We start from the raw sequence: 27756 nt of genomic DNA, 5'->3' as shown, positions 1-27756 counted from the left end.
ACTACATAATTTTACATTTTGGATTTGTCTGATTCATTTCCTCATAATTAGAATAGGTTAACATTTTTGGCAAGAATGCTACACAGATGATATTTTGTACTTACTGGGTCATATCAGGAGGCAAAAGAAATATTGTTCAACTACTGGTGATACTATTTTGATCACTTAGTTAATTAAGGTGGTGACTACACAAACTCTCCATTGTAAAGCTTCACTTTTCCCTTTTAAATTAGTAACTAATACATGGGGGTCATATTTGAGACCATATGAATGTCATATTCCCAAAACATTTTTATTCAATGGTTTTAGCATTTTTGATGATCCTTAGTTATTACAATTAGGCTTTGCAAAATGATGATTTTCTAATTCTTCTATACTTCTTAGCTCATATTATTCTGAAAAAAATAGTTTATATTCTCATCTTTTTAATATCACCATGGATAATTTATTTCATTCAACATTATTATCTGTCATCATAATTATTCTTTTTGAGACTCAAATTTTCACATTTGATCAGTGGGCAATCATCTTCAAGTTGGATTTTTTGTTCTTTTGACATGACATCATTAGTCTTTGAGTTCTTGTTTTCTGAAATAGCAGGAAGCTCCTTTCACCTGGTACACATCTGGAGTCATTTTCCAAGTTTCTCTGCTTCTTTTCAGTGGACAAAGTTTTTCAGAAACTAAGTTCTGGACCCAGTTGTGCTCTTTGCTATGAGGTGCATTGCTTCAAGGTCCTTGATTTACTTTTAGTTGAAAAATTTTAGTATCACTTCCTAACTCAAAGTTCCCGAGCACATCTGACTCTTAGTGTACAAATTTATCTCAACTAATCCCATAATCATATAATTAATTTATTAGGCTCATTCAAATTTCCCATACAAGAATCCAAGAGGTTTTTAAAATGTGAATTAAATCATATCATTTTCCCTGCTTAGAATCAAGTACTAAACTCCAACCACAATGATCTTTCAGTTCCTCTCATGTAGCCGTTTGTGAAGTCAGAGTTGTCAAAGATTTTTAAAATTTTGTATTTTTATGTTTGTTTTATAATGTACATAATAGTGAAATAGAACACATGATAACCAAATAAATATAGTTGGAGATATGTGAACAGATTTTCTTTTTTAATAATAAGATGCCTGATCACTTTGAAACTTGGAGTCCACTATTTTAACTCTGAATTTCCTAATGGGGTTTTTCAGAAGATTGCTTTCCTATTTGGAATAGTTATTCCCTTTGCTTGATTCATTCCTAGCTGTCATTCATTTCTTTGTTCAAATATCGCTTCCTCTGAGGAGCCTTCTTTGACAGTCTGAGTTTAAATTATGCTCTAGGTTATTCTCCCACAGCTCTGTGTTCTTTTTCTTCCTGCAGAACTTGTAACAATTTATACTCACCTATTCACTTCATTAATTCTGTCTCCCTTACAAAACTGTAAATACTATGAATGCACGGACCATGATGTTTCACTCTACATAGTATAATCAATTACCTGGAAGAGTGACTGGCATGTAGTATTATTCCTTACATATTTGTTGAATAAATATTGAAAATTGATGAATAAATAGAAATAAAAAAGAAAATAATGGAAATAAAACTTGGTCTATTGTTAAAAATGTCAGAAGCATTTAATAATAGTTATTTTTATGCCATTATTTTGCATGCAGATTGCTCATTTACACATTAGGCAATCAATTGATCACTGGAGTCAAGGAACAAAGTTTTATACAGGAATTAAAATTATAATGGGATATATTGAGATGGGGATAAATTGATTAATTGCAAACCAGCAGAGGTCTGAGTGAGTGTTCTGTCTGTGAGTAGACCAACTGGTGTATCAAAGAAAACAATTTTAGTTGTTGATATGTTTTCTGGAAAACCTTGAAAATTTAGATGTGAACTGAATATACCTGACCCCACGTAATGTCCAGCACTGTTTTCCATCTATACTCTTCCCTAGTCAGGAGAGATCTGCACTACTGAATTTTTGAATGCTATGATCAGAAACTTGGCTTTAGGGTTTCCTGGCTGTCACAACTGCTTTCTTTGGCTTCATTTTTAAAAGTGCCTTATTAATTAACTCCCTTTCAAGGGATGCTGTTCTATATGTTTGATGACAGTTGGTAAATTGAACATGGCAAGATTAAATAAAAATTTTCACTGCACAGATTCATCATGATATTTTCAATTGCTTGTTAGTGATGATAGTGATATGGGTACTTGGAAAGCAATAACATGTTAGGGGGTCTCTTTGTGAAGGCTTTATATTTAAACCTTTCAATGATGTGTTGAAATTTCATGTCTTTCTGCACAATTCAAACATACATAAAAGAAATTACATGTTTCCTAAGATGAGGGTCATCAGGGGGGTAATCAGAGTGAGATAAAGAGACAAAAATTCTACAGGCTCTAGCTCTGGGACTCTGTTCAAATCAGGTGAAATTTCATTGTAGTAAATATCTATATCCTACTGGTCCTACTAGAAAGGGAAGTGTAATTTAAGTCTTACATGTCCATAGTGGATTATGGGATGGACAAGAACTCAACTGCAGTTCCTTCATTCTCTTCTCTTGTTGATTTTGAATACATTATAAGTGCCATAGGGATTTCTTTTTAAGGCACCAATTGGCTGATTCCAGTCTCTTTCCAAAATTCTATTTTCACCTTTTTCTAGTTCTACTCAGAAGAGCAGAGTCCCTTGAAAAATCAGCTGAGGTAAGTATTGCAATTTTTTAAATACATACAATTTTAAAATACAATTTTTTTCAACAGCAGGGTGAGGTTGAATTCCTTTGACATTCTTTGGTATAATAATGTGATTAAATAAAATTGGGTCTTTCGATTTTCCTTTTCATTTTCCCTAAACTACAGTAGTTAACTTATGGATTGACATTTAAGATAAAATATTTCAACCAAAAACACTCTACTGAGAGTTCTATTTTTCAACCTTTTTATTGCAATTGCACTAGCATACAAATAATGACAAGCATACCTGGTATAGTATGAATTATATTTTCATTTTGGTTTTAGTGTAATTTTATGACAAATTCAGTTCCTCTGTTTAACTCAATACTTCCAGAAGAGGAACATCCAGTCTATCTCCAACAATATATGTAATCTAAGAAGAATGATTTACACTACACATAACTAAAGTTACCAATCTAATCCTGTGGCTATTTTTTGGCAGGGTTAATTCAGAATCTCCCTAGAAAGGAAATAGAGATTAGTAATATTATACACATCATCATCATCATCATCAAATAGAATATGTATGAGTCTTTGTGCCCACAGAATCACATGTGATTTAAAATTATTTGCTTTATTCTGATCATTTTCACTGATGACTTTAAGAGTTGCCAGAAATTTAGAAAAACCAAACTTTAGATATCATGATTATTGTTTCTGAAGTCTTGATAATCTCTAATTGTACAGGCACATTGAGGTCATAAGAATCCGAAACATATCCGAGGATTCAGGGTAGTCCCTGCCTTCCAGGGATAAAACTCGATGGAATGTAGAAATGGACACAGACGCACAACACATATGCTGCACATTATTGGCAGATGTGTGTTTTTGTTTTTCCTTTATGTGTTAGTCTACATTACGAAGGATATTTCATCAGAAAATCTGGATTTCTGACTCCTCCTGAAAAATAAGAATCCTTACAACCCAAGGTTTCCATTCCTACAAGAATATGTTCACCTGAGTAGAGGTATATATGCTTTTAGATCCCTACAGTTCCCATTCCTCACTCAAGTACAACAGATATTCTTATAAACTGCTTGTGCCATTTACTTTGTCTTACTCATCCTTATGGACATTCTATTTGCAACCCTTGAACAAAAACCTAGAGTGTAGGCTACATGGGGAACACTTGACCTAGAAACCTAGAGCCTAAGTAGTTGTAACCTTAATGTCTTTGAGTCTCAGTTTCCTCATCTGCACAGTGGGGCTCTTTTGATGATTTTTCTGTGATGATTGTGGCCTTCAATTGAGACAATGCTTTTTATTTTTTTTTTTTTCTTTTTTTGGTACTAGTTTGGTTCTTTTTGAGATTGAACTCTGGGGCACTCAACCACTGAGCCACATCTCCAGCCTGATTTTGTATTTTATTTAGAGACAGGGTCTCACTGAGTTGCTTAGTACCTCACCACTGCTGAGGCTGACTTTGAACTTACAGTCCTCCTGCTTCAGCCTCCTAAACCACTGGGATTACAGGCGTGTGCCCCGTGCCCTGCAAGAGAATGCATTTTGAAGTGCCACAAATATAAAAATGTTAATCCTATACATGTACAAAATAGATCCAATCAACTAAAATTTTGAGTCTCCTCTGTTGTGAATAGCATTAGACTATGGAAGGAATAAATGCAGAAAAGGAAACTCTCCCTGATCTGAAGCAGGAAATCTATTTGTAGGCAGCCAATATCATGGGAAGAGCTGGAGTCCTAGAAGCTGTGGGAAAGTTGCCACATCTCCCCGAATAACTTTTCATCATCTGTAAATCTCAAAAGACAGAACTTACCTTCCAAATCACAGACTCATGGTCAGGATCAAATAAAATAAAGTATGTGAAAATAATGCATGAATTTTAAAATGTTATTCTGATGTAGGCAGTAATTAGTACATAGTGATAAAACATGTGCACATAGAAAACTCTAAGAATATTTACACAGCCTAGTATTTACATAACTTAAAAATGTGAAGTCCTGGAAGAGTAGGTTGGTGATGTTGTTGTTTTGTTTTTGTGGTACTGGGGATTGAACCCAGGGGAACTCTACCACTGAGCTACATCTCCAATCTCCTTTTAAAATTTTATTTTGAGACAGGGTTTTGCTAAGTTACCATGGCTAGCCTCAATCTTGCAATCCTTCTGCCTCACCCTCTGGAGTTACTGAGATTATAAGTATGTTTAACTGCTCCCAGCTGATAGTAATTTTTAATTAATTGAGAGAGGGCTTTTTGGAAGAGGGAAATCTTGACAAAGTCTCATGTTTGGCACAAGTCTGAGGATGGCCCTATTTCGCTTGTTAAACTTGTGGGCTGGTGATGTAACTCAATGGTAGAGCACTTGCCTAGCATGTATGAGACCCTGGGTTTGATCATCAGCACTGAAAATAAAATAAAATAAATTTGCTATTTGTGTTTTATTTCTTAAACACATCTTTGTTGTGAGAGGAACTGGGTATTTCACACACTTTCTTCAGATTATTTACATCAACATATTAGACAATGTCAAGTTAAACTTAGAAAGGCAGCCCAAAATAGTTTGTGATGATTTTGTGATTAGATAGCTCAGAAAATCTTTGAGATGATATTTTACAGACCAGACAACAAAAAACCCACAAGAATTAAGTGGCCAAATTCGAAGAGGTATGAAGTTATAGGGCCAGAGACCCAAATCCGAGTTTTTGACGAATGTTCTTTCAGCTACACATTGGTGCTGGGACGAGTTTTCGCTAGAGGTACTAAATTAAATCATTCAGTATTTAGATTATCAGATTGGGTTGGTAACTGTACTTACCTGGGAGGAGGAAAGGGAAAGTGTTAAATAGATAGTCAAGAATTAGAAAGTATGTTAGGTAACAACCCTAACGATTTTGCCTCCTTCCCGGACAGGGACAGTGGCACACCCTGTTAGCCCCTTCCCTACCCTACCCTTTGTCCCATTGTTTTAAAGCAGGCTGCTCCTTACATTCTCAGACCTGTCTTAAACTTTTGTCTTCTTAGCAGTCTCAGGACAATGGCTGAATTCTTTCTTATCCCTCATCAGCACGTGAGAGGAGGACAGCTCCTTCAGGAAAAGAAAAACTTTCCAAAGAAATCCCGAATCAGAGCGAGAAAGAACGCGGTCACTGGAACGAAGTTTCTACTGGAGGCCAAGAAATCACTCCTCCCCCCTCCCAATTCCTCCAGCACCTGAGAACGTGAACTTTCTTCTTTTCTACAGTGTCAAGGGAATGGCCCATGAGCTTCGCTAAGAAGAGCTTTAGGGCCAGAATAAAGTCATTTTTTTCAGTCTCGCGGTGGGCTGCCTTTGGAATATGATTTCATTCCTCTATAAACCTTCGGCATCCTCCTCTCCTCTTCCCTTCTGACTCCGGAGGGGCAGAGGCAACGGCGCGCCTGGGGCGCTTGGAATTCCGGCTCGCTATCCCGCAGCAGGCTGCGGAGGAGGATGGCTCCGGGCCGCTGGAGAGTCATGGTGTGTTGGTCCTCTCTCAGTTGGCAGGAGTTCTTGGCCTATGAAGATGGGTCCCTTTCGTGAGCTGGTCGTGTCCTGCCTCCTGGACAGGGGCTTCGGAGGCCCAAAGGCAGGTAGGCCGAATGCGGGCTTCTTCAGACTCCGGGCTGCCTGGCTTTCTCATCCTCGGCCCCAGATGGCCGCGGTCTCTCCACTTCCCCCACTCCCCGCCACCGCCACCGTTGTCTTCGCCGGTAGCGACTGCGGGATGAGAGCGCCTTTACCAGTTGGGTTGAAGCTGCGGCTCAGACGGGACACCCGGGGTGGGAAGTGGGGGAGGGAGAGTGTGGGAAAGGGGGAGGTCAGCGCTGGGCGGGCGCTCCCGGGATCCAGCGTTGCCCCCTCCAGCAGCAGGAGCAGCACAGCAGCATCCACTGCCACCGCCGCAGCTACAGCGGCCACAGCAGCGAGAACTGGGGGCTTTCAGCGCCGCGCGGCCGAGAGCAGAGGGGCGGCGGCGCCCGCCCCAGCCGAGCTGAGCCGAGCGCGCAGCCGGGCCGCCGCCGCTGCCTGGCAGATGCCATCACAGCAACAAAGAGCTCGCTGAGCGAAGAGCGGCAGCGAGAGCTCGCCTGGAAGCCACCGCGCCAGCTCTGGAGCTGCGCGGCAGCTGGAGGAAGCCGAGAAGGAGTTCTGGAGGAGGGACGAGGACAGAAGATGGCCAGGAAGAGAAAAAACCCCAGCGTCAAGGGTGAGTCCCTTCCCATCCTCAGCTGATTACATCCTGTCTCTCACCTTCCATTCGCCCCTCGGGCCGGCCTGTTTTCCAGGCTCGGTTAAGTGGAAGGCTGCCTGCCGTGGAAGAGTTTGCTTTCTTAAGGAGGTGGGGGGAACCTCAACACTGCTTCACAACCCTTTGCCTCCGGGGACGCTCCAACAGGAGTTTGTCCCCTTTTTGTAACCTGAGGAAACCTGGAGACTCTTTTCTGTCACCCCACCCCTTTCATACTTTGTGAGCTTTGGCTTCTATCTGTTGCACCTTCTCCCTTCAGGGCAGCTATTGAGTGTAGCGACTTGTGGCTCCTAGCATCTCTCTCTCTCTCTCTCTCTCTCTCTCTCTCTCTCTCTCTCTCTCTCTCTCTCTCTCTCTCTCTCTCTCTCTCGTTCTCTCTCGCTTTTCAATGTCTCTTCTATTTTTTGTACCCAATGCCCCTCTCCTTTCTCCTCTTCATCCCAAAAGGAATAAGTTCTTATCCATTTTCTCAGCTTCCATCCAAGGAAATTGGAGCTATCTAGCTCTCTTTCTCTCTGATGCTCAAGGGAACTTGCGACCGCCAGGTCCCTGAGGGCTACTGTCACCTCCCCAGCCTGTCCAGGAGGGTTGTGACTCGGGCTGAGTCGTCCCCTGTCGCTCCTTTGGAACCAAGGCTTCCGAAGTTGGAAAGTTCTTGGGGTGAGGTGGGTGGAATAACAAGGAGAACAAGGAAGATCTTGTTGCTGGGATGACTTGAAGCATCGCAGCCTGGTCCTGGGCGGGATTCCGGAGGGAGCTTCCTGGGCTGCGTCCGGCCGGCGGGCAGGGCTAGGGGAAGGGAAGCATCCTCGGGACAAGGAGAGCGCGGCGCTGGGGAAGCAGGTGAGAGGCTGCGGGCGTCCTGGCGGACTCGCAGAGGTCGCTGCTCACCGCTTCCTCACTCTCTCTCCTTGTCACTGGGGAACTGGCAGTGCCAGAGAGGTTGTCTGCAGCATTGCGGAGAGGTGGAAGTCGACTTGACACCGCGCGCGGTGAGGAAGGCGGTACACTAGGGAACCGAATCTGAGGGTGGCGGCCGGGAGGAAGGGGCGGTGTTGGGAGCTGGTTTTCAACTCGGTGGGCCTGATGGCGTGGAAGGCGGAGACTTGGTACATCTTGGGGTTATTAAAATAGGACCAGGACTCTGGGATGAGAGCTGGGGCTTTCGGATATATTGGCTTGGTCTACAGCAATGTGCTGCGCTTTGGCGTGCTCTTTGCTTTTTCTTCCCAGGTCTTGCCTATGGGAGCTTAGCTCCACTCTAGAGGTCACTAGGGGGACACAACTTTATCTTGTTGTTTCAGCTTGTATTTTAATTGTTCCTGACTACTCGAATTGTTTGTTGAAAGGTTTAAGATCCACGATCCTTAATTATTCAGAAGACATTACTACAAAACACCAGAGATTTTCCCTTTAAACTACAGCCTACCTATAACAATTTTATTGCAAGGTGTTATATGGAAATATTAAACCTCTGTGCTTTCCATCATTAATTAGTATATGTCTATAGAAGTAGACAAGTAAAGAATGAGAGAATAAATTCATCTGCAAACACTTTGCTCTTCTTACCAAAATATCAAAGAACTTGTCTAAACCAGACTGACAAGGTGCATTAGCTACAGTTTTGGTTTGCTTCTTTTTCTTTGTGGAGCCATATGGCACCATGAGTGAAACAGGAGGATTGGTTTTTCAGCACTGCTGATGTGACTATCCATTGGCAGGAAGATATTTCATACCCACCCCAAATCTTGCAGATTGTAAATGGTCCATGAAGAGTCCAAAAATTTTACAGTTTTATAGTATATGGTAGCTGGTGACAATATTACACTTGAAATGAATAATCTTGGCAGAAGCACCAAAAAGATACAAATGAAACCAAATTAATGGGAAGTAAGCCAGGATAAGAGATCTGGTGAAAAGACAACTCTTTCCTCCTCCTGCCCCTCAAAACACAAATATCAAAATGGAATTGTGTGTATTTTCTTAAATAAATTTAATTTGATAGTGAAATAATTGAAGGATAGTAGTTAATAGAGCTTTGTCATTTAAATGTTAACAGTTCATCCAGAAGAGTTAATAACAAAACTTTCCTAGTACATGTGGTCTCAAGAAATTTCATTATAGTTTTTTAAAAATAAGGTTCTCCCATGTCACACTTATTTTTAAATTTTTAAATTTTATTTGTTCTAATTGGTTGTATATGACAGTAGAATGCATTTATACGTTTTGATAGATCATACATAAATAGAGTGTAATCTCTCATTTTTCTGATTATATATATTGCAGTATCACATTGATCATGCAGTCATACATGTACAAGAGGTAATAATGTCTGCTTCACTCTATCATTCCTTCCCCCATACCCCTTCCCCTTCCTTTACTCCCCTCTACCTAATATAAAGTAACTCTGTTTTTCCCTAACTCCCCTCCCTTTATTGTGAATTAGCTTCTGCATATTGGAGAAAACATTCAGCCTTGGTTTTTTGGGTTTGGCTTATTTCACTTAGCATGATATTCTCTAACTCCATCCATTTACCAGCCAATGCCAGAATTTCATTCTTCTTTAAAGCTGAGTATTATTCCATTGTATATATATACCACATTTTCTTTATCCATTCATCTATTGAAGGGCATCTAGGTTGGTTTCATAGTTTAGCTATTGTGAATTAAGCTGCTATAAACATTGATGTGGCTGTGTCACTGTAATGTGTTGATTTTAAGTCCTTTGGGTATAAACCGAGGAGTGGGATAACAGGGTCAAATGGTGGTTCCATTTCAAGTTCTGAGGAATCTCCATATTGCTTTCCATACTTTCCATAATGGTTGTACCAATTTTCATTCCCACCAGCAATGTATGAGTGTACTTTCCCCCCCACATCCTCGACAACATTTATTGTTGCTTGTATTCTTGATAATTTCCATTCTGACTGGAGTGAGAGAAAATCTTAGAGTAGTTTTGATTTGCATTTCTCTAATTGCTAGAGATGTTGATTATTTTTTCATATATTTGTTGATTGTTTATCTTCTTATAGGAAAAGTTACATTGTTTAGGTCTTATTGACTTTTGTTTCTCTCTCCCTTTTTCTATCTCTGTATGTTTCTTTCTGTCTCTCTCCCCCACCACCCCTGGTTGTTGTTGTTTTTTAATCAGTTTATTTCATATTTCTTAGAACAAAAATACTTTTAAAATTCTATCAGTTTCATTTTAGCAGATTGATTATTTTATATGTGATAAAGCAAACCTAGGAAGTTGTAACTGATTGACTTGCCTTAATTTTGCCTTTTAAGAGAACTGTACAAAAGCCCTTAACTACAGGCTTACTGAACTGCTCTCAGATATCTGCTTCTAAGCTACAAGCAACTGCACTGACTCTGCATGATAGAAAACAAAATTTCTAGGCTATTTTTTTTTTTTTTTGAGGGGATAGGCTGCTGGGGTGAACTTTGTTGGATAATAAAATATCAACTATAGGTTTAGCAATATTCCATGTTGTATTGATTATCTTCCTCCCAGCATGGCTTCTCTTCTAAGTTACATTGCATACTGGGAGAGATCATTTGTTGGATCTTATGACAGGCAAGTTACTCATTGGCTTCTGAAGTCCTAGCAATAGATACTACATATCTTTAACAGTTAGAAATTGACCAAAGAGAAATATAGTTTCTTAGGTTTGACAGAAAAATAAGATCTATCTGCAGAATTTCTCAAGGAACACTTTGACATCTCACAAGAAGAACAGCTGTTGAAAAAGGCAAATGGAATCTTTATTAGTTCAATATTTATAATTTTCAAATAAAAATCCTACAGTCGATTAAGCAATAAAAACTCTTATATATTAGTTAACCTGTTATGGTGATATTAATACCTTCCCTTACTCTTTCCCAATATTAGTACGAGGACTTCTTTCCGAATTACTTAAGGGTTAAATTATGCTTGCAGTCATCTATTCATTTTTTTCATTCAGCATGTGTTTATTGAGCATCAAATACATACCAGGTTCTGTGTAAAGCTCTAGGGATTCAGTGATGAATATGATAAATCACAGAGTCTAAAAGGGGGTATGAAAGGGGGAGGTAAACAAATACATGTATCAGAAATTTTCACATAGTGGTTAATACCATGAAGAAATAAGACAGGATGATGTACTAGAAAAAAGAGACTGAGATTACTTTGGATTGTCTGAGGAAATAATATTTGCATTGGGAAACAAATGATGAAGAGTAATTTGCATATCAAGAACTAGAAGGCACTGCAGACCTCAGGCAGGATGAGGTTGCAATTAAGCAAGTTCAAGGATAGAAGGGAGACCAGTTTGCCTGGATTGTCTTGTGAGAGAGGGAGATAGGTAGAGAGAGGGCAGATCTTTTTTGGCCATAAAAGGAACATAGATTTTAAGTGAAGTGAAAAGTCACTGGATACTCACTTGATACTTAGGGTTACTACAGTCCTATATTCAAGGATGATTTCAGGGAAGATGGCCTTCCTACATCAATTAAGACTCTAGGTCAAATAAGGTGGACTTCGCTTTTCTAAAAGGTCTAATTGAACTCACTTATCCCTTCTCATTAGTCACCAAAAATAACTACTATGTTTTGGAGGGTTGAGATATTGTTAGTATCTCCAGGAATGTCTGCTTAAAAAACAATTCTGGAGAAAATGAGGACTGATTCAACAGTTTAGTAGAGATGATCAGATTAGTCACCCCTACCCAGCAATCAACTCAAAGCAAGTAAGTTTGGGGAAAAATACATTGTAAATGGCAGAAGGGGGGAATTATGAAGGCTCTGGAACACAACTTCCAGTAGGTAGATGTGGAAGGCAACGTGGGAGGCTCCTAGGTAATGGAAAGAAGTCCATGAATGGAGGAGAAGAGTAAGGCTTGGAACAGGGACACAGGAAAGCCTCGAGACAACATCAGCCAATTGATAATTTTGTCAAAAGAAGTGGAGCCTGAGGTGAGAGTGTTCGAAGAGAAACACTCCAATTCAAGCACAAAAGAGGTTCAAATTAAGGCACTTTTTGCTTTAGAATGATCTTTTACTACAGAAGCATTCATACTATCCAGGCTTAAAAGATCTCTGAGTCTTATTTAATCATTATTATGTTGTTCTTATGGATTACAGACCTCACAAATGAAAATAGTGTGAAAAAATTAACAAACTTCCATTTGTTGGAGGAAGCTATTTAATAGCTAGTAAGCAGGAAAATTATGCTCTTGGGTCCCAGATTTTACTGTGGAAATATTGTCAAGGGAGAAATGGGATTTGTTGGATGATTTTCTTCACCCTAAGCTTTTGTGACTAGAAGATGCCATCATATTTAGGGAAGATATAAATTATAATTGATTACTTTAAAGCTCTCCACTGTCTACTCCCATCTCCAAACTGTCTGCTTCTTTGCCAGGGATTAATGATGAAAAATACTCTAAGAATTCCTGTAGGACTTTGTTCACTCTCCTCCCTCTTTTTCTTTGTACTCCAAGCAGTTCTTTGTAGACTGGTAGTACTTCAGGGTTTATGTAACTAAGAATGGGGTCTGGCCCTTAGTGACACTGTAATAGAATGTGTTTATGACATCAGCTTTTCTTCAAAGTAGTGAGAGTCGTAGCTTGTTGGAGTAAGAAGGAAGACTCAGTATTTATAGTTATTGAAGAAATGATACAGTAAGAGGTGAGTGTTACTGCCAAAGATGAAGAGTCTATGTCTATAAGAAACTTAGTTAAGATTATTATTTGAAACTATATATTCTATACAAGCATATACAGAGGTGTGTCTATATATGTATATACACAAGTATACACATTCATAATGAAGTCTGAATATAAACTAAACACTCTCTGCATTTATATTTATATATATGCATATAATACATATATACATGTGTGTGAACATGTGCGTAATAGAACTTTATTCCAACTTTATATTCAATCTTTACTTTTTATACATGTTATCATGGTGATATTTTCTGCATTTTACCTATGAAGAAATTGAGATATGAAGACATTAGATGCTTTCTTGAGGTCTAATAGTATATACTATAGATAAAGGCATAACCAAACCCTGTGACTCTTTCCTTGTCTACATTAAGCATTTGAATATCTGCTCCTTTTCTCAGGATCTACCAAGTCTAACATAGAAACTTTTCCCCTCCTGTTGAATCAAGAAGATGTTATGTTTTCTTATACTTTCTCCAGAAGTGTCACAATGTTATTCTTAGTGATCCACCATTAAAGTAAGGAATACATTGCTAACAAAAAGTGGACTAACTGCTCAAAGATGCTGAGGCAATGTCATAGGATTTAGGGCTCTCTAGAGATAGAGAAAAGGCAAGGTGAACAACTGTTTTGAATAAGATAATCAGGAAAAAATGAATCCACATCAACACTGAGGTGGACTGAGATTAGTTTGCCACTCGTAAGGTAAACCTTCAAGATGGTCCTCAGTGCTCCTTACCTTCTGGTGTTCATGTTCCTTTGTGCTCTCCTCTCAGATTGAATCTGGGCTAACTTGTGTGACCAACAAAGTATGGAGTAGGGCTGGGTCACAGGTACAGGCATTGTGGTTCTCTCCTTGCTCTTGTATGGTCTTTGTTCTTGTATACTATTCATTTGGGGGGAAATCTATTCCATACACTATGAAAACACTCAAGCATTCCCTGGAGAGGCCCATGTGGGAAGTAACTGAGGCCTCCTGTTAACTACCCGCACCAACTTGCCAGTCATGAGAATGATCAGAAATGGATATTCCAGCCTAGTCAAGCATTCAGATGTCTAGTCTCCGCCCACATCTGACTGAATTTCATGATTAACTCTGACCCAGGACTGTCTCACCAAGCTACTTTTGAATTCTTGTGTCACAGAAACTGAGAGACAATAAAACTGTTGTCTTGAACCACTAAATTTTGGGGTAATTTGTTACATTATTTTAGATAATGAATATACCTATAGGTCGTTATTTTGACATAACTATCTTGGGAGTACTGGTGTGTATTGGTGACCTTGTGCAAAAGAATATTAATAAAAACCGTACACTTTAATGGTATTACTTTACTTATTTATACAATGACTCTAGGGATTCCCCTGTACCCTGCTGCTTCAATACTTCTGAGGAAAAAAAGAATACTCTAATTCACAATCTTCATTACTAGTCTTAACATTGGCTTTAAATCATAGTGCTCTTTTCTAATTAGTGAATTGGGCTTAAAACCTGAAATTCCTTTTTCCTTTTCCCTTGAGTTCCTTTTAGCAGCTTGTTTCCTTCTCTGCTGTTTTTGGGCACGAATTCCTGACTACTCTACTTCACTTAGTTTAGAAAATATTTTCCAAACAGAAGCACCACCAAACTAAAATTCAGAGTGATAGAGAATGTACAAGACCTAAAATCTCCAAACAGCCCCAAATGCCACAGTCCCCTAAACTGAAAATGCAGAAAGTCCCTAAAACCCTATAATCTTCTATTTTCACAACGAAAAGGGATGTGAAGTAATGCATATATTACATAGCTAGCTATTCCATGATGTATACATATATCAAAAGATGTTGTACATCATAAACACATACAATTTTTGCTTGTCACTTTAAACAATAGAGAACAAAAAACTTAAAATCTTCCCATAAAATTTCTGCAAATATTTTTATCCTCTTCTCTCTACCAAAGAACCTTTCTCCCCTCTGATTCCAGCTAGTCCTTTGCTTATAAGCAGGAGTCTAAGAAAGAGGATAAATAAAAAAGGAGAAGGTTGCCATGTCTTCTTCTGGGTGCAACATTAGCTTTATTTCATTTGTTCACTTAGTCCTTCAGTCACTTGACAAATAATAGTTGATCAATTTTATGCTGGGCACTATTCTATGTGTGCTTAGGATATATCAGAGAAGAAAATGGAGCTTTCATGGAGTTTTCATTCTAGATCAGGAAGGCAGACAATGAATAATAAACATAAATTATTGATAGTAAAAATTGAAAAGTGCTGTGAGAGAAAGAGAAAATAGAACTGAGTAAGGCGGATTTGGAGCACTGCTGATAAGAGATGGCAGAGGGCCTGCTGTGAATAATAAAAAGATGATTAGGGTAGACCTAATTGAAAAGGTAATATGCAAGTGAGGTGCTTATCTATGGAAGGGGAAAAGAATCCCAAAGAGAAAAGCCAGGGCAAAGGTGCTGGCCTATTTGACTACAGAAGGGAGATTGAGTGAAATTAGTAAAGGGAATAGAAATAAGAAAGTCAGAAAGGAGTGAGGACCAGATTGTGTTATGTCCCTTAGACCATCTAAAATCTTAGACTTTGACTTTTACCCTGAGATTTGGACAGAGTCATATGATGTGACATACATTTTAAAAAGAATTGCTGTGGCTACAGTTTTGAGATTATCAACACAATTCGTAGGGCTAAGGAGAGGAGTGGAAGGTCAGTAAGGAATCTTCTGCACGTGTTCAGTTGAGATGTCCTCCTTTTTGGCTGAATTATGTAAATATAGCTGTGATATGTACATCAGTTTTTCTTTCTCCATTCATCTTGTCAATGGACTCTCTTAGACTGTTAACAGATCTTGACTGTTGTGAATAATGCCACAATGAACGTGAGAGTGCTGGTAGCTCTTTGAGATATTGATAACATCTCTATCAGATATTTTACCCTGACATGAGATTACCGGATCATATGAGAGTTCTACTTTTAGTTTTTTGAGGAACCTCTTACTGTTTTCTGTAATGGCCATTTTAATTTACATTCCCACCAACAGTGTACAAGGGCTCCCTTTACACCCTGGCCAGCACTTGTTCTCTCTTTTGTCTTTTAATGATAATAGTCATCCCAGGTATCATTGTGGTTTTGATTTGCATTTCTCTGAGGATTAAAGATGTTGGGCACCTTTGATACCTCTTGGCCATTATTAAATGTCCTCTTTTGAAAAATGTCTATTCAGGTCCTTTGCCCATCTTTTAAATTGGGTTATTTGGATTTTTTTTTTTTTCTTTTGCTATTGGATTGTGATGACGTGAATGAATTTGGAGGACATTACACTAAAATGGTAAAATTGAAGAATTGCTAGTTGTTTCATATTTAACTTCTTATTTTCTGAAACAGCTTTAAACATATCCTTATTAAGAAGTTCTCAAAATCTCCAATTACTGTGGGAATGAAGAACATCTTTCTTCTTAAATAATTAGAATATCAATTTGTTCTTCAAGAGGATTTCTTTTTAAAAATGATTATAGCTGGGCATGATGGTGCATATGTATAATCCCGGCAGCTTGGGAGGCTGAGGCAAGGAGGATTGTGAGTTCAAAGTTATTCTCAGCAATTTAGTGAGGCCCTAAGCAACTTAGTGAGACCTGTCTCTAAATAAAAAATAAAATAAAATAAAAAGGGTTAGAGATATGGCTCAGTGGTTGAGTGTCCCTGGGTTCAATCCCCAGTACCAAAATAAATAAAATAAAATAATTATAAAAGCACTTTTGTCCACAACATAGAGCAATGTACACATATGGAATTGTATTTTATGCATAAACAGTTCTCAAAGAGTGCACATAATTTTCTTACTTATAAGCTAATGTTAGATTTAAGCACATTTTAAATATGATTATGTGAACAAAACCCCCACTTTTTAAGAGAGTTCTACAATGTTGATTTGAAGAGTGGCACTTTATAATTAATAGCTTTATAGTTCCAGTTTTTAAAACAATGTTGATGTAATCATGATTTTATGTTCTTGTAATTTGTGAGAAATGGAACAAATGCTTTTGTCTTCTATGTGAGAAGAATTTTTAAATGATGGAGACTGTAGGTTCCAAGTCGGCAGAATGGTTTCAACAGCATCATTTGTTGGTACACTGGCTACACTTTACATATTGATTATAGCTTTTTAAATTTTAAAAATATGTAGAATAAATAAAAATACATATAGTAAACTATAGAAATACCTCATGTATCCACCTCCAAGAAAATTAAACAATGTGTATTTTTAAAATGTTACAGTTCTTTCTTCCATTTCTATTCACTGCTTTCTGCAGTTTGCTGTAATTGATGTACATCTTTCTCTTTTGTAGTTTTCCTATATGCCCACATATAGGATTGTTTTGCATTTTTATGTTACATTTAAGTGGGTAATGTTTTGCATGTCATCCTGTAGCTTCCTTTCTTGACTCCATATATGAGTTTGAGAGAAATTAATGTTGATGCAAGTAATCTAGTTTATTTTTATTGCTGTATAGTATTTTGTCATGTAAACAAATCAGAACTTATTTATCCATTTTCTTATTGATGGATTTTCTTAGTAATTCTTTTTTTTATCACTGTATACAAAATATACAAAACTGTGGATTTCATTATGGCATGTTTATATGCACATAAAGTATAATATGATCAATTTCACTCCCCAAACAAAAACCCTTCCTGTACCTAAGGGTCTGCCTTCTATCTTTATATTATCTCTGCCCCCTTTTTCTGTTTCTTTATTCTAGCATCCACAAATGAGAGAAAATATATAATACTCTTTTTTTTCTGACATTTCACTCAAAATTATGGTCTTCAGTTCCAATGATTTTCTTGCAAATAACACAGTTTTGTTCTTCTTTATGACTGAATAAAACTCCATTGTGTAAACATACCACATTTTCTTTATCAGTTCATCTGTTGATGGACACCTAGGCCGATTTGATAACTTCCCTATTGTGAATTGCACTGTTATAAACATGGGTATGCTTGTGTCTCTAAAGTATGCTGACTTTAGTCTATTTGAATGAATATTAAGGAGTAGTATAACTGTATCAGATGGTAGTACTATTTTTATTGTTGTTGTGGTTGTTATAACTTTTTTCTTTTTTAAAAAATTCTGTTCTAATCGGTTATACATGACAATAGAATGCATTTTGACACATTATACACAAATGGAGCATAACTTAAAAATCATTCCTCTGGGTGTACTTGGTGCTGGTAGTAACAGGGTCTCACTAAGTTGCTGAGGGTCTCACTAAGTTACTGAGGCTGGCCTTGAACTCGAAATCCTCTTGTCTCAGCCTCCCAAGTGTTGCCTGTATTCTTGATGATTGCCATTTTAACTGGAGATGGAATCTTGATTTAATTTTTTGATTTGCGCTTCCCTGATGAACTCAAGATGTTGAACATTTTTTCATATAGTTTTTGACCATTTGAACTTCTCTTGAGAAGTATCTGTTCAGTTCATTTCCCATTTATTGATTTTTTTTTAATATTGAGTTTTTTGAGTTTTTATATATTCTGAATATTAATTCTCTGTCAGGGAAGCAGCTGGCAAATATTTTTTCCCATTCTATATGCTTTCTCTTCACTCTGTTGTTTCCTTTCCTGTGCATGAGCTTTTTAATTTGATGCCATCCCCTTTGTTGAGTCTTGCTCTTATCTCCTCAACTATTGGGGTCCTATTCAAAAAGTCTTTGCATGGGCCTATATGTTGAAGTGATTACCCTATTTTTTTTCTTCTAATAGTTACAAAGTTTCTGGTATTATATTTAAGTCTTGGATTCATTTTGAGTTGACTTTTTAAAAAAATATTTATTTATTATTTTTTATAGATTGCATTTTGATCCATTGTACACAAATGGGGTACATCGTTTTGATTCTATGGTTGTACATGATTGAAAAATTGTGGAATGAGATGGACATCAAGTTGACTTTTGTATAGGGTGAGGGGGAATCTTGTTTCATTCCTCCTTATTATGGCTATCCAGTTTTCCCAGTACCACCTGGTAAAGAGGCTGTCTTTTCCCCAGTGTATCTTTTTGCACCTTTGTCAAAAATCAGATAAGAGAGTTTCCTTAGGAGGCAGGGATGAATTAGTATAGAATGGTCTTCTATTGCTTAGTTCTACAGATATTTCTCTTTTCACTTTATTTTGTAATTTAAAGGAACTTTAATGCAGATTAAAAGAGGTGTAGAAATGGACTACCTGACAAAATATTTAATAAAATGTTACAATAGGAGAAAGTTACCGGGAAAAAAGTTTACCAATCACCTTGTGTTGACTATAGTGGTCCATTCTCTTGGCTGAAAAGCTCTTGAGGAACCAAAGGAAAAAACAAAAAACAAATCTTGTATAGGGACTAGCCCAGGGGTTTTCAACCAGGGGCAATTTTGCAATGCCTGGAGATATTTTGGCTTGTTGTGATGGGTGGGGCTAGTGGCATGTGATAGGATGACCTGCGATTCTGCTAAGAATGATCTAGTTTAAATGATCAATACTACTAAGGTTGAGAAACTCGGGGTTAGCCTCATCAGTGTTCCTTTCTTCCAGAGAGGAACTGGGAAGCTGCTTCTGAAAAAAGGAATCCAGAAGAGGCAGCTTTACCTATCCCATTGATCTATGCTTAGACAAGACATAACTTTTTAACAAAGTTCAAAACAAAGATATTTCTTTTCTTGTTTTTGCATTCTCTTTACCCTTACTTCTTCTGTGTGTTCCCATAGACTATTTATGGTTTTATAACTTTCAGTAGCATTCCCTTAAGACACTACTACTACAACATTGGAGGAACATTAAACTCACTGCGAAAAGTCCCTTGTTCAACAGAGGAACTGCAGTTTCACAGTGCTTATTTATGTTCTGCATCTTCTAATAACTTTGCAAAAGAAAGAATCAAGAATAGGATGATTTTGTAAGCTCTGACTCTATAGTTCTTTAATGGGAAAGGATGGGCCACTTTCCAAACGTATATATTTCTGTAGCTTCTTTTGGTCAATAGGGTTTGGAGAAGAGCTATACCCTTAATAATCCTACCTTTGAGATATGTTTATCTGAGAGGGAAGACTCAGACAACTCTCTGGACTGGTTCTAAATGCTTGTTGAGTGAAAACTTTCCTATAGGATCAAAATTTAAAATCCAGTTTTAAAAGAAACATAAAAGAAGGTTGGACTGTGATTGTGACTCAGTGGTAGGGCACTTGTCTAGCATTTGTGATTCACTGTTTCAATCTTCAGCACCACATGAAAATAAATAAAATAAAGGTATTGTGTCTAACTAAAAAATAAAAAAAAAATTGAAGGTTGTCCTTTGTTTAATTTATTTGTTCATTGGATTGTATTTCAGTGTTCAAACCCAAAGACCAAAATAAGCTTTTATTTTACTTATTTATTTATTTTTTTGTGGTGCTGGGGATTGAACCCAGGGCTTTGTGCATGCTAGGCAAGCACTCTACCAACTGAGCTATATCCCCAGCCCAAAAATAAGCTTTTAAAATTGACATTTTATAAATATTTTATTAAAAACTTAATGTCTCTCTTTGCCTTAAAATATCAAAAGTTATTTTAAGTTTGCCTATGATATTTTTACACCTTTTAATAGGTATAGGTTTAAAGATATCAAAAGTCATAATTGTTTAAAAAAGTAAAAGCTACTTACTGGGCATTTTTATTTCAAAAATTTTAGAATTAACAGTGGCTTTCACTTTGAATTAAACTTCTTTTACTTCCCATTCACTGTTCTTATCCTCTTATTCACACTTCTTTTGTTTGACTGCACAAGAATGTTATCACATTCTTTTCCCCAGGCAATGACATTGATTCTGCTGATTTAACACCTTTATTTGAAAGAGCTTTTGTGAGTAAAGGAGGACCATGATGCTGTTAAAAAATACTAATCATAAATAGATTAGTCCAGGGATTTCTTGGCTGTTTGAGATAGACAGACTTGAAATTATAAAGAATAGTTTGGCATCTCCCTCTCCTATTCTTCTTCACCACTAAGAAAGTCTACATTTAAATGTATACCTTTTCAAACACTATGGAAACTGCATTGAATAATTATCACACTTTCCATATGCAAATTTTTCTTTAGTGATCTACAGAAAGATCACAAAGACAAAAGAAGGGCATAGTCTTCACTTGACAAATTCTAGGTTCAAGATTCTTATGTTTTAACATCTATAAATTCTCACTACCTGATTCTGAATTAATACCATAGGTATGATGAAGAGTAGGTTAATTAATAGATTAAATAAATTTAAGTGGGTCAGGAGAGGCATTTGAACCTGTTTAAACTATTTGGGAAAACCAACCATATTCAAGTTTTTGGCACTGTTAAATGGTAGAAAAGTGAAGTAACTAGAAAGAATCACTTACTAAGGTAACATTTTGAGGCAACATTATTGGGTAATTTCCTTAGTTAATTGCTTACGTTCTAAAGTAATAGAATGTCTTTTGGATATTTAGAATTTTCATGAGTCTAGACTTGCTTCCCTTCAGAGATTAGTGAGGTTTTATGCTGCATCTTGTGTCTTCAAAAATTGAGTTTTTTAATGTATTGTGGTAGAGAATCTTGAGAACTGATATTGTTGAGCAAGTGGGTCAGGAATCATAAGGAAAACCATTGGGAATGGCAAGTTAGATGATGCCCTGGAGTCATCTTTATGAGAAGGCTATTTATGAGAGATTTCCTGAATAAAGATGCAAACTTTTCATTGCTTAAATATGCATCTTATCTTAGAATCAACCAGACCCTGAGATAGCTCTTTCCCCAGTTAGTGTTAATTAGCTGTTATAACATTTTATGGCATCACTGTATTCAAGTTCAAGGATATACTTTCTCATGCTAATCACTATTTTACCAAGAATCTGTATTCTGAGGACCTGATGGAGAAGTTTCTCTGAAATGTCACTAGTCAACAATGGACAATGTGAATCATGGAACTAATTGTGTTTCCCAGGATGGACAGACAGATAGGAAGCTCAGAATCAAATCTGAGCTCTCTTGTTCAAAACTATGTCTTCTTCAGTCAAACATGAATTCATTTTGCTTTTCATATTCTTTCCTTTTATTCTCTCTCTATATATAGTTTGTTTTGCTGAATTGGATATATTTTTATAAACTACTTTAAATCTTTGGAACAAGATGACTTACAATTAAATATTAGGCGAAACTAAACTTAGGTTAAATAATCTGCTCAAGTTTATAAACTGGTAACTCGCAGAGTTATTATGTAAACCCAGATCCTACATCAATCCTAATAATGTAAATATTTTCCCCCTTCATTTTGATAGGTTACTGTCTAGTCTTTGTTCATGTATAATTTCTCATGGTTGTAATTTTACAGAATGACATATTTATCCACTGCTTGTACAAGCCTAGAATCCTTGACTCTACCTTCCCCCTTCATATCCTCTGTCTAGGACTTTGCTCACTGATTGAATCAGCTGCTACTATTGATCCTAAGTCTCTCCTCTTTCTGCACTGCCACAGATATAATTCAGCATTCAACATTTCTAGGAAGATGAGAATCGTCTATACATTAACTGCTTTCTTTACTTTAGACCTAGCTCTCCAAATTATTTTTCACACTACTGTAAATATAACACCCCTAAAACACAAATTTGTTCACTTCACATCCCTAAAAATCCAATAATGGGTTTCAATTATCTGCATAGGGATAAGTGAAAGTTCCATAGTAAAGCATACAAAGCTAGGATCTGGCCTATGATGACCATTTCAGTTTCATGTTCCACCACTTTCCACATCCATCCTGATCTTAATTATTCCACCACCTTATATACTATGACCACACACATCCTTTTGTGCTTCTGGATGCTGTTTTTGTTTTTTTTTTTTTTTTTTTTTTTTTTGTAATGCCAGAAGTTCCTATTTAACCTTCAAGACTGAGCACAAATATCACTTTCTCTACAAGACTTTCTGTCTTTCTTCCCTTAAATTAAGCACATCCTTTTCTTTGCTCCCATAGTGTTTTGTACATACTTCCATTAATACTCTTATATTTTTAGTCTTACTTCTGCCCCGAGGCAAAAGGAACCAAAAATCTGACTGGAAATCAGTCATTGGCTTAACCTTCCAGGATGAGAGTGTTACTCTAGTCCCTCTGTCTCCCATTTTTCTGGTGACACTTTTCGTTAGTTTTCGGCCAGCCAGCCCCAGCTTTTTCCTAGGATTGCTCCTAGTTTCTTTGCATCTCAGATTAATTTTCTTGGATCAGACTTGGCTGGATAATGTGCCTGGAATTGGAACTGAATTTTTATGAGATTGCCACAAAAATTTGCCATAAATATTTAGATTCCCTGAATTTTGTCATGTGTTTATTTGCCATCTACTTCTCTGGGTCTACTAGACCTTGAACAACCTCAGGGTCCTGGTCATGTGACATTTATCCTTTATTCCAAAATGTTCAGTATAATTCTGGGCATATTACAAATACTTATTTAAAATTTATTGAATGAATTAAGCATATATTTTATGTATTTCTCATAATTTTCATTTTAATAGTTTGATAATATTCAATTGCACTGTTTTAACATAACTGGCATCCTTAACAATTAGAAATTTTCTGTGGAAATACAATGGTCTAATGAATATTATTGTGTATGTGTGTGCATGAGTAGGTATGCACATAAATGCATGCTTTCACTGTGTTAAACTGTCTCTTTAGGTTAAAGAGATCCAGGAGCTTCAGTATAAAAGTAAAATATGGGACATAAAAGGGAAAGTGCATTTGCTGTTAATATATCCAGGCACTTACATGAATCGAATATTAAAAGATTTAATGTTAGCTCCAGATCTTAATAGTATTATCTTGGAATAATGTTATAAAATTCTCTGAAGGTTAGTGTACAGGTCAGATATGTAATAATAGCTTGAATTATGGGAAAAAAGACACAAAAGAAAGGGATGCTAAATTGTCTTCCCTTAGCAGGAACTTCTAAGCCTTCTATTTCAAGTATCATTCAATTTTCTTTGTCCTGTTTCACTGATAGCACATTTACACATGAATATGAAATGAAGTTGTAAACTTATGGAAATTAAGGACTACAAAATCTTTTCCTTGGTGTCTACCACTTAGAAAGTGTTCAATAGCTTAAAAAAAAGTGTTTGATAGTTTTTTGAATGAATACACGAATGAATTTTAAGACATCTTTCTTTTAAAATGATACAAGTGAATGGAACTAAGTCCTGGTGCTGGCCAGTGAGCTGAAGCCCACAGGCAGCTCAGAGCAGGTGTTGCTTCTTCCTGTGATGGGAAGGGTTCCCAGACCATGACTGAAAAATCTATGAGTCCATTTCTGGATAATCAAATTTAATATTTTTTAAAATTACTTTTAGATTTCAAATAGGAAACAGTGCAATTCATCAAAAGATTTTTTTTTGCTGGTAATATGAAGGTTAGTTTCATGATCCACAAGGAATAAGTAACTTCAGGGTCCAGGGTCCAGGGCCTTTGAGATGATTTTGAAACACTGAAATCTTGTATGCTTTGGACAGGAAAATTTCTGATTTAAAAATAAAGACAATGGGATGGGGAGGTATGTGAGTGAATTATGAAGGGGTGCTTTTAGGCAATGTCTTCCCAAAGGTACAGCACTGTTGTTCTATAGTTAGTCTTTAGTTAGATCCTAATTAGTGACTTTTCCACATTTGGAATCTTTAAATATCATTATTCTAGTTGCTGAGGTTATAGCTTAGTAGTAGAGCACTTGCTTTGCATATATGAGACCCTAGGTTTGATCCTCAGAATTGCAAACAAAACATAAAGTAAAAAAAAAAAAAAAACAAAATAAAACAAAAACAAAAAACCCAAACAAAAACTAAAACACAAACAATAAACAAAAAACACATTAGTCTAGAATTACTTCTTAAATACCTATACAGACATTTTTTTTTTTTTCTTCCTCTCCTTCCCCAACCTTCTCCTTTTCCTTCCTTCCTTTTTTGTTAGATTTTCTGATTTTGGGTTAATCTTGGTTAACAAAAAGTAATTTGTTTTTGTTAATTTGAAAATGTAAGTTGAAAATGGTTATAGTAAGAATTTATATCTTTGTATTCAGCCTTTTATCTTTCAGTGAAATCAGAGGCAAAAATATTATATCTTGAAAAAACAACTTTATTTTCAGGTTGTTATTATTTGTTATTGTCAGTTTAATAATCCTTTTTACTAACTTGACAAAAAAAGCATACTTTATTCTCTCATTTGCTATTGCATTGTTAGCTTACTTTCAAGGTGTAAAACCTTTTTAAATCTTAAATCATTAATCTTCAAGATGCAGGGGAAATTCAAAGATGTTATTTTTTTTCATTTCTAAAGGTTTAAAGCATTTAATTTTTGTGCTTTCTATCAATTCACATCACTTGGTAATTTTATTATAATTTTGAATGTCATTTTATATTTGACATATTGATACTTTTAAAAACAATTGACCTATGAATGAAATTTTATTAAGACTGAAATTCAGTTTTCCTAACTTTTTTTCCACTCTATAGGAGTCTGGTAATATAATACAAGATGGGGAAAACTCTGTCTTTTAACATTTCTTTTCATTTGGAGACACTAATAATTTTAGATTTGGCTTAGAAGATTCTTATACATATTTCTTCCTCTGCCTCAGAACTTTGTTTTGGAATTTTTCAAAAGCTGGGAGATTTGCATCTATGATATCAGTTCTTCTTACCTTCTTTAATATTGATTATGAAATCAATGAAATGTGGGCTCAGTACAATTTTCTAATAATACAACTTGAAATAGTCATCAGTATCAAAGTCATAAAGATAGTTATAAATCAAATTTCTGATCAGCAAACTATGGTATATGATTGAGTTGTCATTAGAGTTAAAACTCTAGAGAATGTTAAAAAATGGGAGAGAATTTATAAATGGTTTAGCTTCACTTCCTTTGCAGATGAGGAAACTTAGGCACTGAGAAGTTAAAAATTACTTTCTCAAAGTCCCATGACCAGCACTTGGGCAAACCCAAAGCTGTTTTTCATCATGTGCTCAGGAGTTTGCACTTTGGTCTTTAGATGACATAGCAGATGGAGTGACAGAGGCCTTCATTTATCTCCTGGAATTCACATATTGGTTTGAGTGTGTGTGTATGTGTGTACAGTTCCTCCAATCTGAGTATTAACAGTAGAGGAAAGATACTTTAACTTTCCTTACTCATGCCTCAAGTCCAACTGGAAACTTTGACCTTCTTCCTTGTCAATATTTACTTGTTTCCATAGCACCTTGAGATTTCACTTGTAACATTTATTGCTGTATTATAATTGTATGCTCACTTTTCTCCAGTACTAGACTGTGTATTTCATGCCTTGTTCAGAGTTGTGTCTTTGATGGTTACTAACACAGTGCTTTACCCTTACTTAGGGTACCACAATTGTTTGTTGGGGAAATAAGTGAATAAACGAATAAATATTTTATGTTTTTTCATATTTTTTATTGATATATTATAAGTATAATGGGATTCATTTTTACATATGCATATACATATAAATATATATGAAAACATTATAAAGTAGGTATAGGGATCATATATTGTATTTTAAGAAGACAAGCCATATCTCAGTTCAGTTTCTATTATGCTTGTACCAGGTTCCCAAAATGAATTTTCTTAATACATTTTTAGAACCGTCTTCCGAGTGCTTATTATTGTTATTATATATTTATTTTGGTGGTGGTGGTAGAGATTTTGGCATATGTATTCAAATCCCAACTATGTGATTCCAGGGAATAATCTCTTTGAACTTCACTTTCCTTAGCTGAAAAATAGAGATAATAGGATTTGAATCCTACTGTAAGTATTAAATGACATAACAAATGGCAAAGTGTATAGTTTCATGTGTGCAGTGGGTATTCAAGAAATACTCATTTCACTTCACCTACCTTGCTCTCCTGGAAATGAGAGAACCACAGCATGGTCAAAGCTGGCTTTTTCTTACAGCAAAGGTGCTCTTCAGTCCCACCTTACTTCCTGGTCAGTCTCTGTTTTTCCATACTTCTTTTCCTTTTTTCTATTGGTACCCACAACTGACCAGGTTTATTTTTGGTTTCCCACATTGGATTCCTTATAGTCTAATTATTCTGCCATATGCAGGATGGTCAACATGTGTAGTTGTAGCATGATAGCAGGAAAGAGAGGGGGAGAACATAGAAACTGGGAGTGACAGAAGAGTTAAAAATGCCAAGAGGTTGTGTTGACTGCAGAAGGTTGTTGGGGAGTAGGGTCTTCGCAATGCCTTTAAAGGCCTGACTGGAAAAGGAAAAGGGGAAGTGACAGCAGTTTTTTGTTCCTGTTCCTGGCCCTTAGGGATGCTTTTCACTATCTTTCAACCAGGTTATGTTGCACTACATTTTTAACCAAGATATAAACTAATATTTAATAAAGGGCCTAACATGGAAAAAAAGAGTTAAGTCATGTAACTGAATTTGAAAATGAAAATAACAAAATTATCAAAACAATACCTGAGGGAAAGAAATTTTCTGACAGAGCTAATCTTGTCTAGGCACAAAAACTGTGGTAACAAGAGGAACACTGCCAGTGAGGTTTGGATTGGATTACAGATGAGCTGGTCAGAGTTTAAGAAGAAAATATTTGAGAGTATTTAGCTCAGAGTAAGACTACATTTCTCCTGACCTTTCACTATCTTGAGTTCTTGTGACCCTGAGCCAACAGTTTGTAAAATGTTATCTGTAAAACGAACTGTGGTACACTTGGACGTTGTTACTTCCTATTGGGTAAGAGGAAGAAGGTTAGAACCCTTGCTAAATTACCTCAGATTCTTTTATGATTTGGCTCTGAAGTATGCGCAAAGGCTCTTGTGTTGAAGATTTGGTCCCTGATGCAATGTTCTGAGGTGAGGTTTTGTGGAAGTGATTGGATCACGAGGGCTGACCTCATCAATGGTTATTCAATTAATGGATTCACAGTTGAATGGGCTATTGGGGAGATGGTGGCAACTTTAGGAGGTAGGGCCTAGTTGGAATAAGTAGGTCATTGGGGGTGTGCCTTTGAAGAGTGTATTTTGTCCCTGGCCCCT

At 36.6% G+C, this 27756-nt stretch overlaps 1 protein-coding gene across 2 annotated transcripts in view; it reads left to right on the top strand.

Annotated features, from left to right (window-relative positions):
* Positions 1-6659: 6659 nt before the first annotated feature.
* The window catches only part of SLC44A5 (solute carrier family 44 member 5), a 330443-nt gene continuing 309346 nt past the window's right edge, over positions 6660-27756 (top strand). For both annotated transcript variants that reach the window (XM_079128981.1, XM_079128980.1), the window contains exon 1: positions 6660-6934. In XM_079128981.1, the coding sequence (XP_078985107.1) occupies positions 6901-6934 (34 nt within the window). In that variant the 5' untranslated portion in view covers positions 6660-6900. The remainder of the gene's footprint in view (positions 6935-27756) is intronic.

This window comes from Sciurus vulgaris (assembly GCF_902686455.1).
Source record: "Sciurus vulgaris genome assembly, chromosome: 1".
NCBI classification, from domain to species: domain Eukaryota; kingdom Metazoa; phylum Chordata; class Mammalia; order Rodentia; family Sciuridae; genus Sciurus; species Sciurus vulgaris.
The sequence above is the reverse complement of the archived record's forward strand: the minus strand, read 5'-3'. Positions and strand labels throughout refer to the sequence as shown.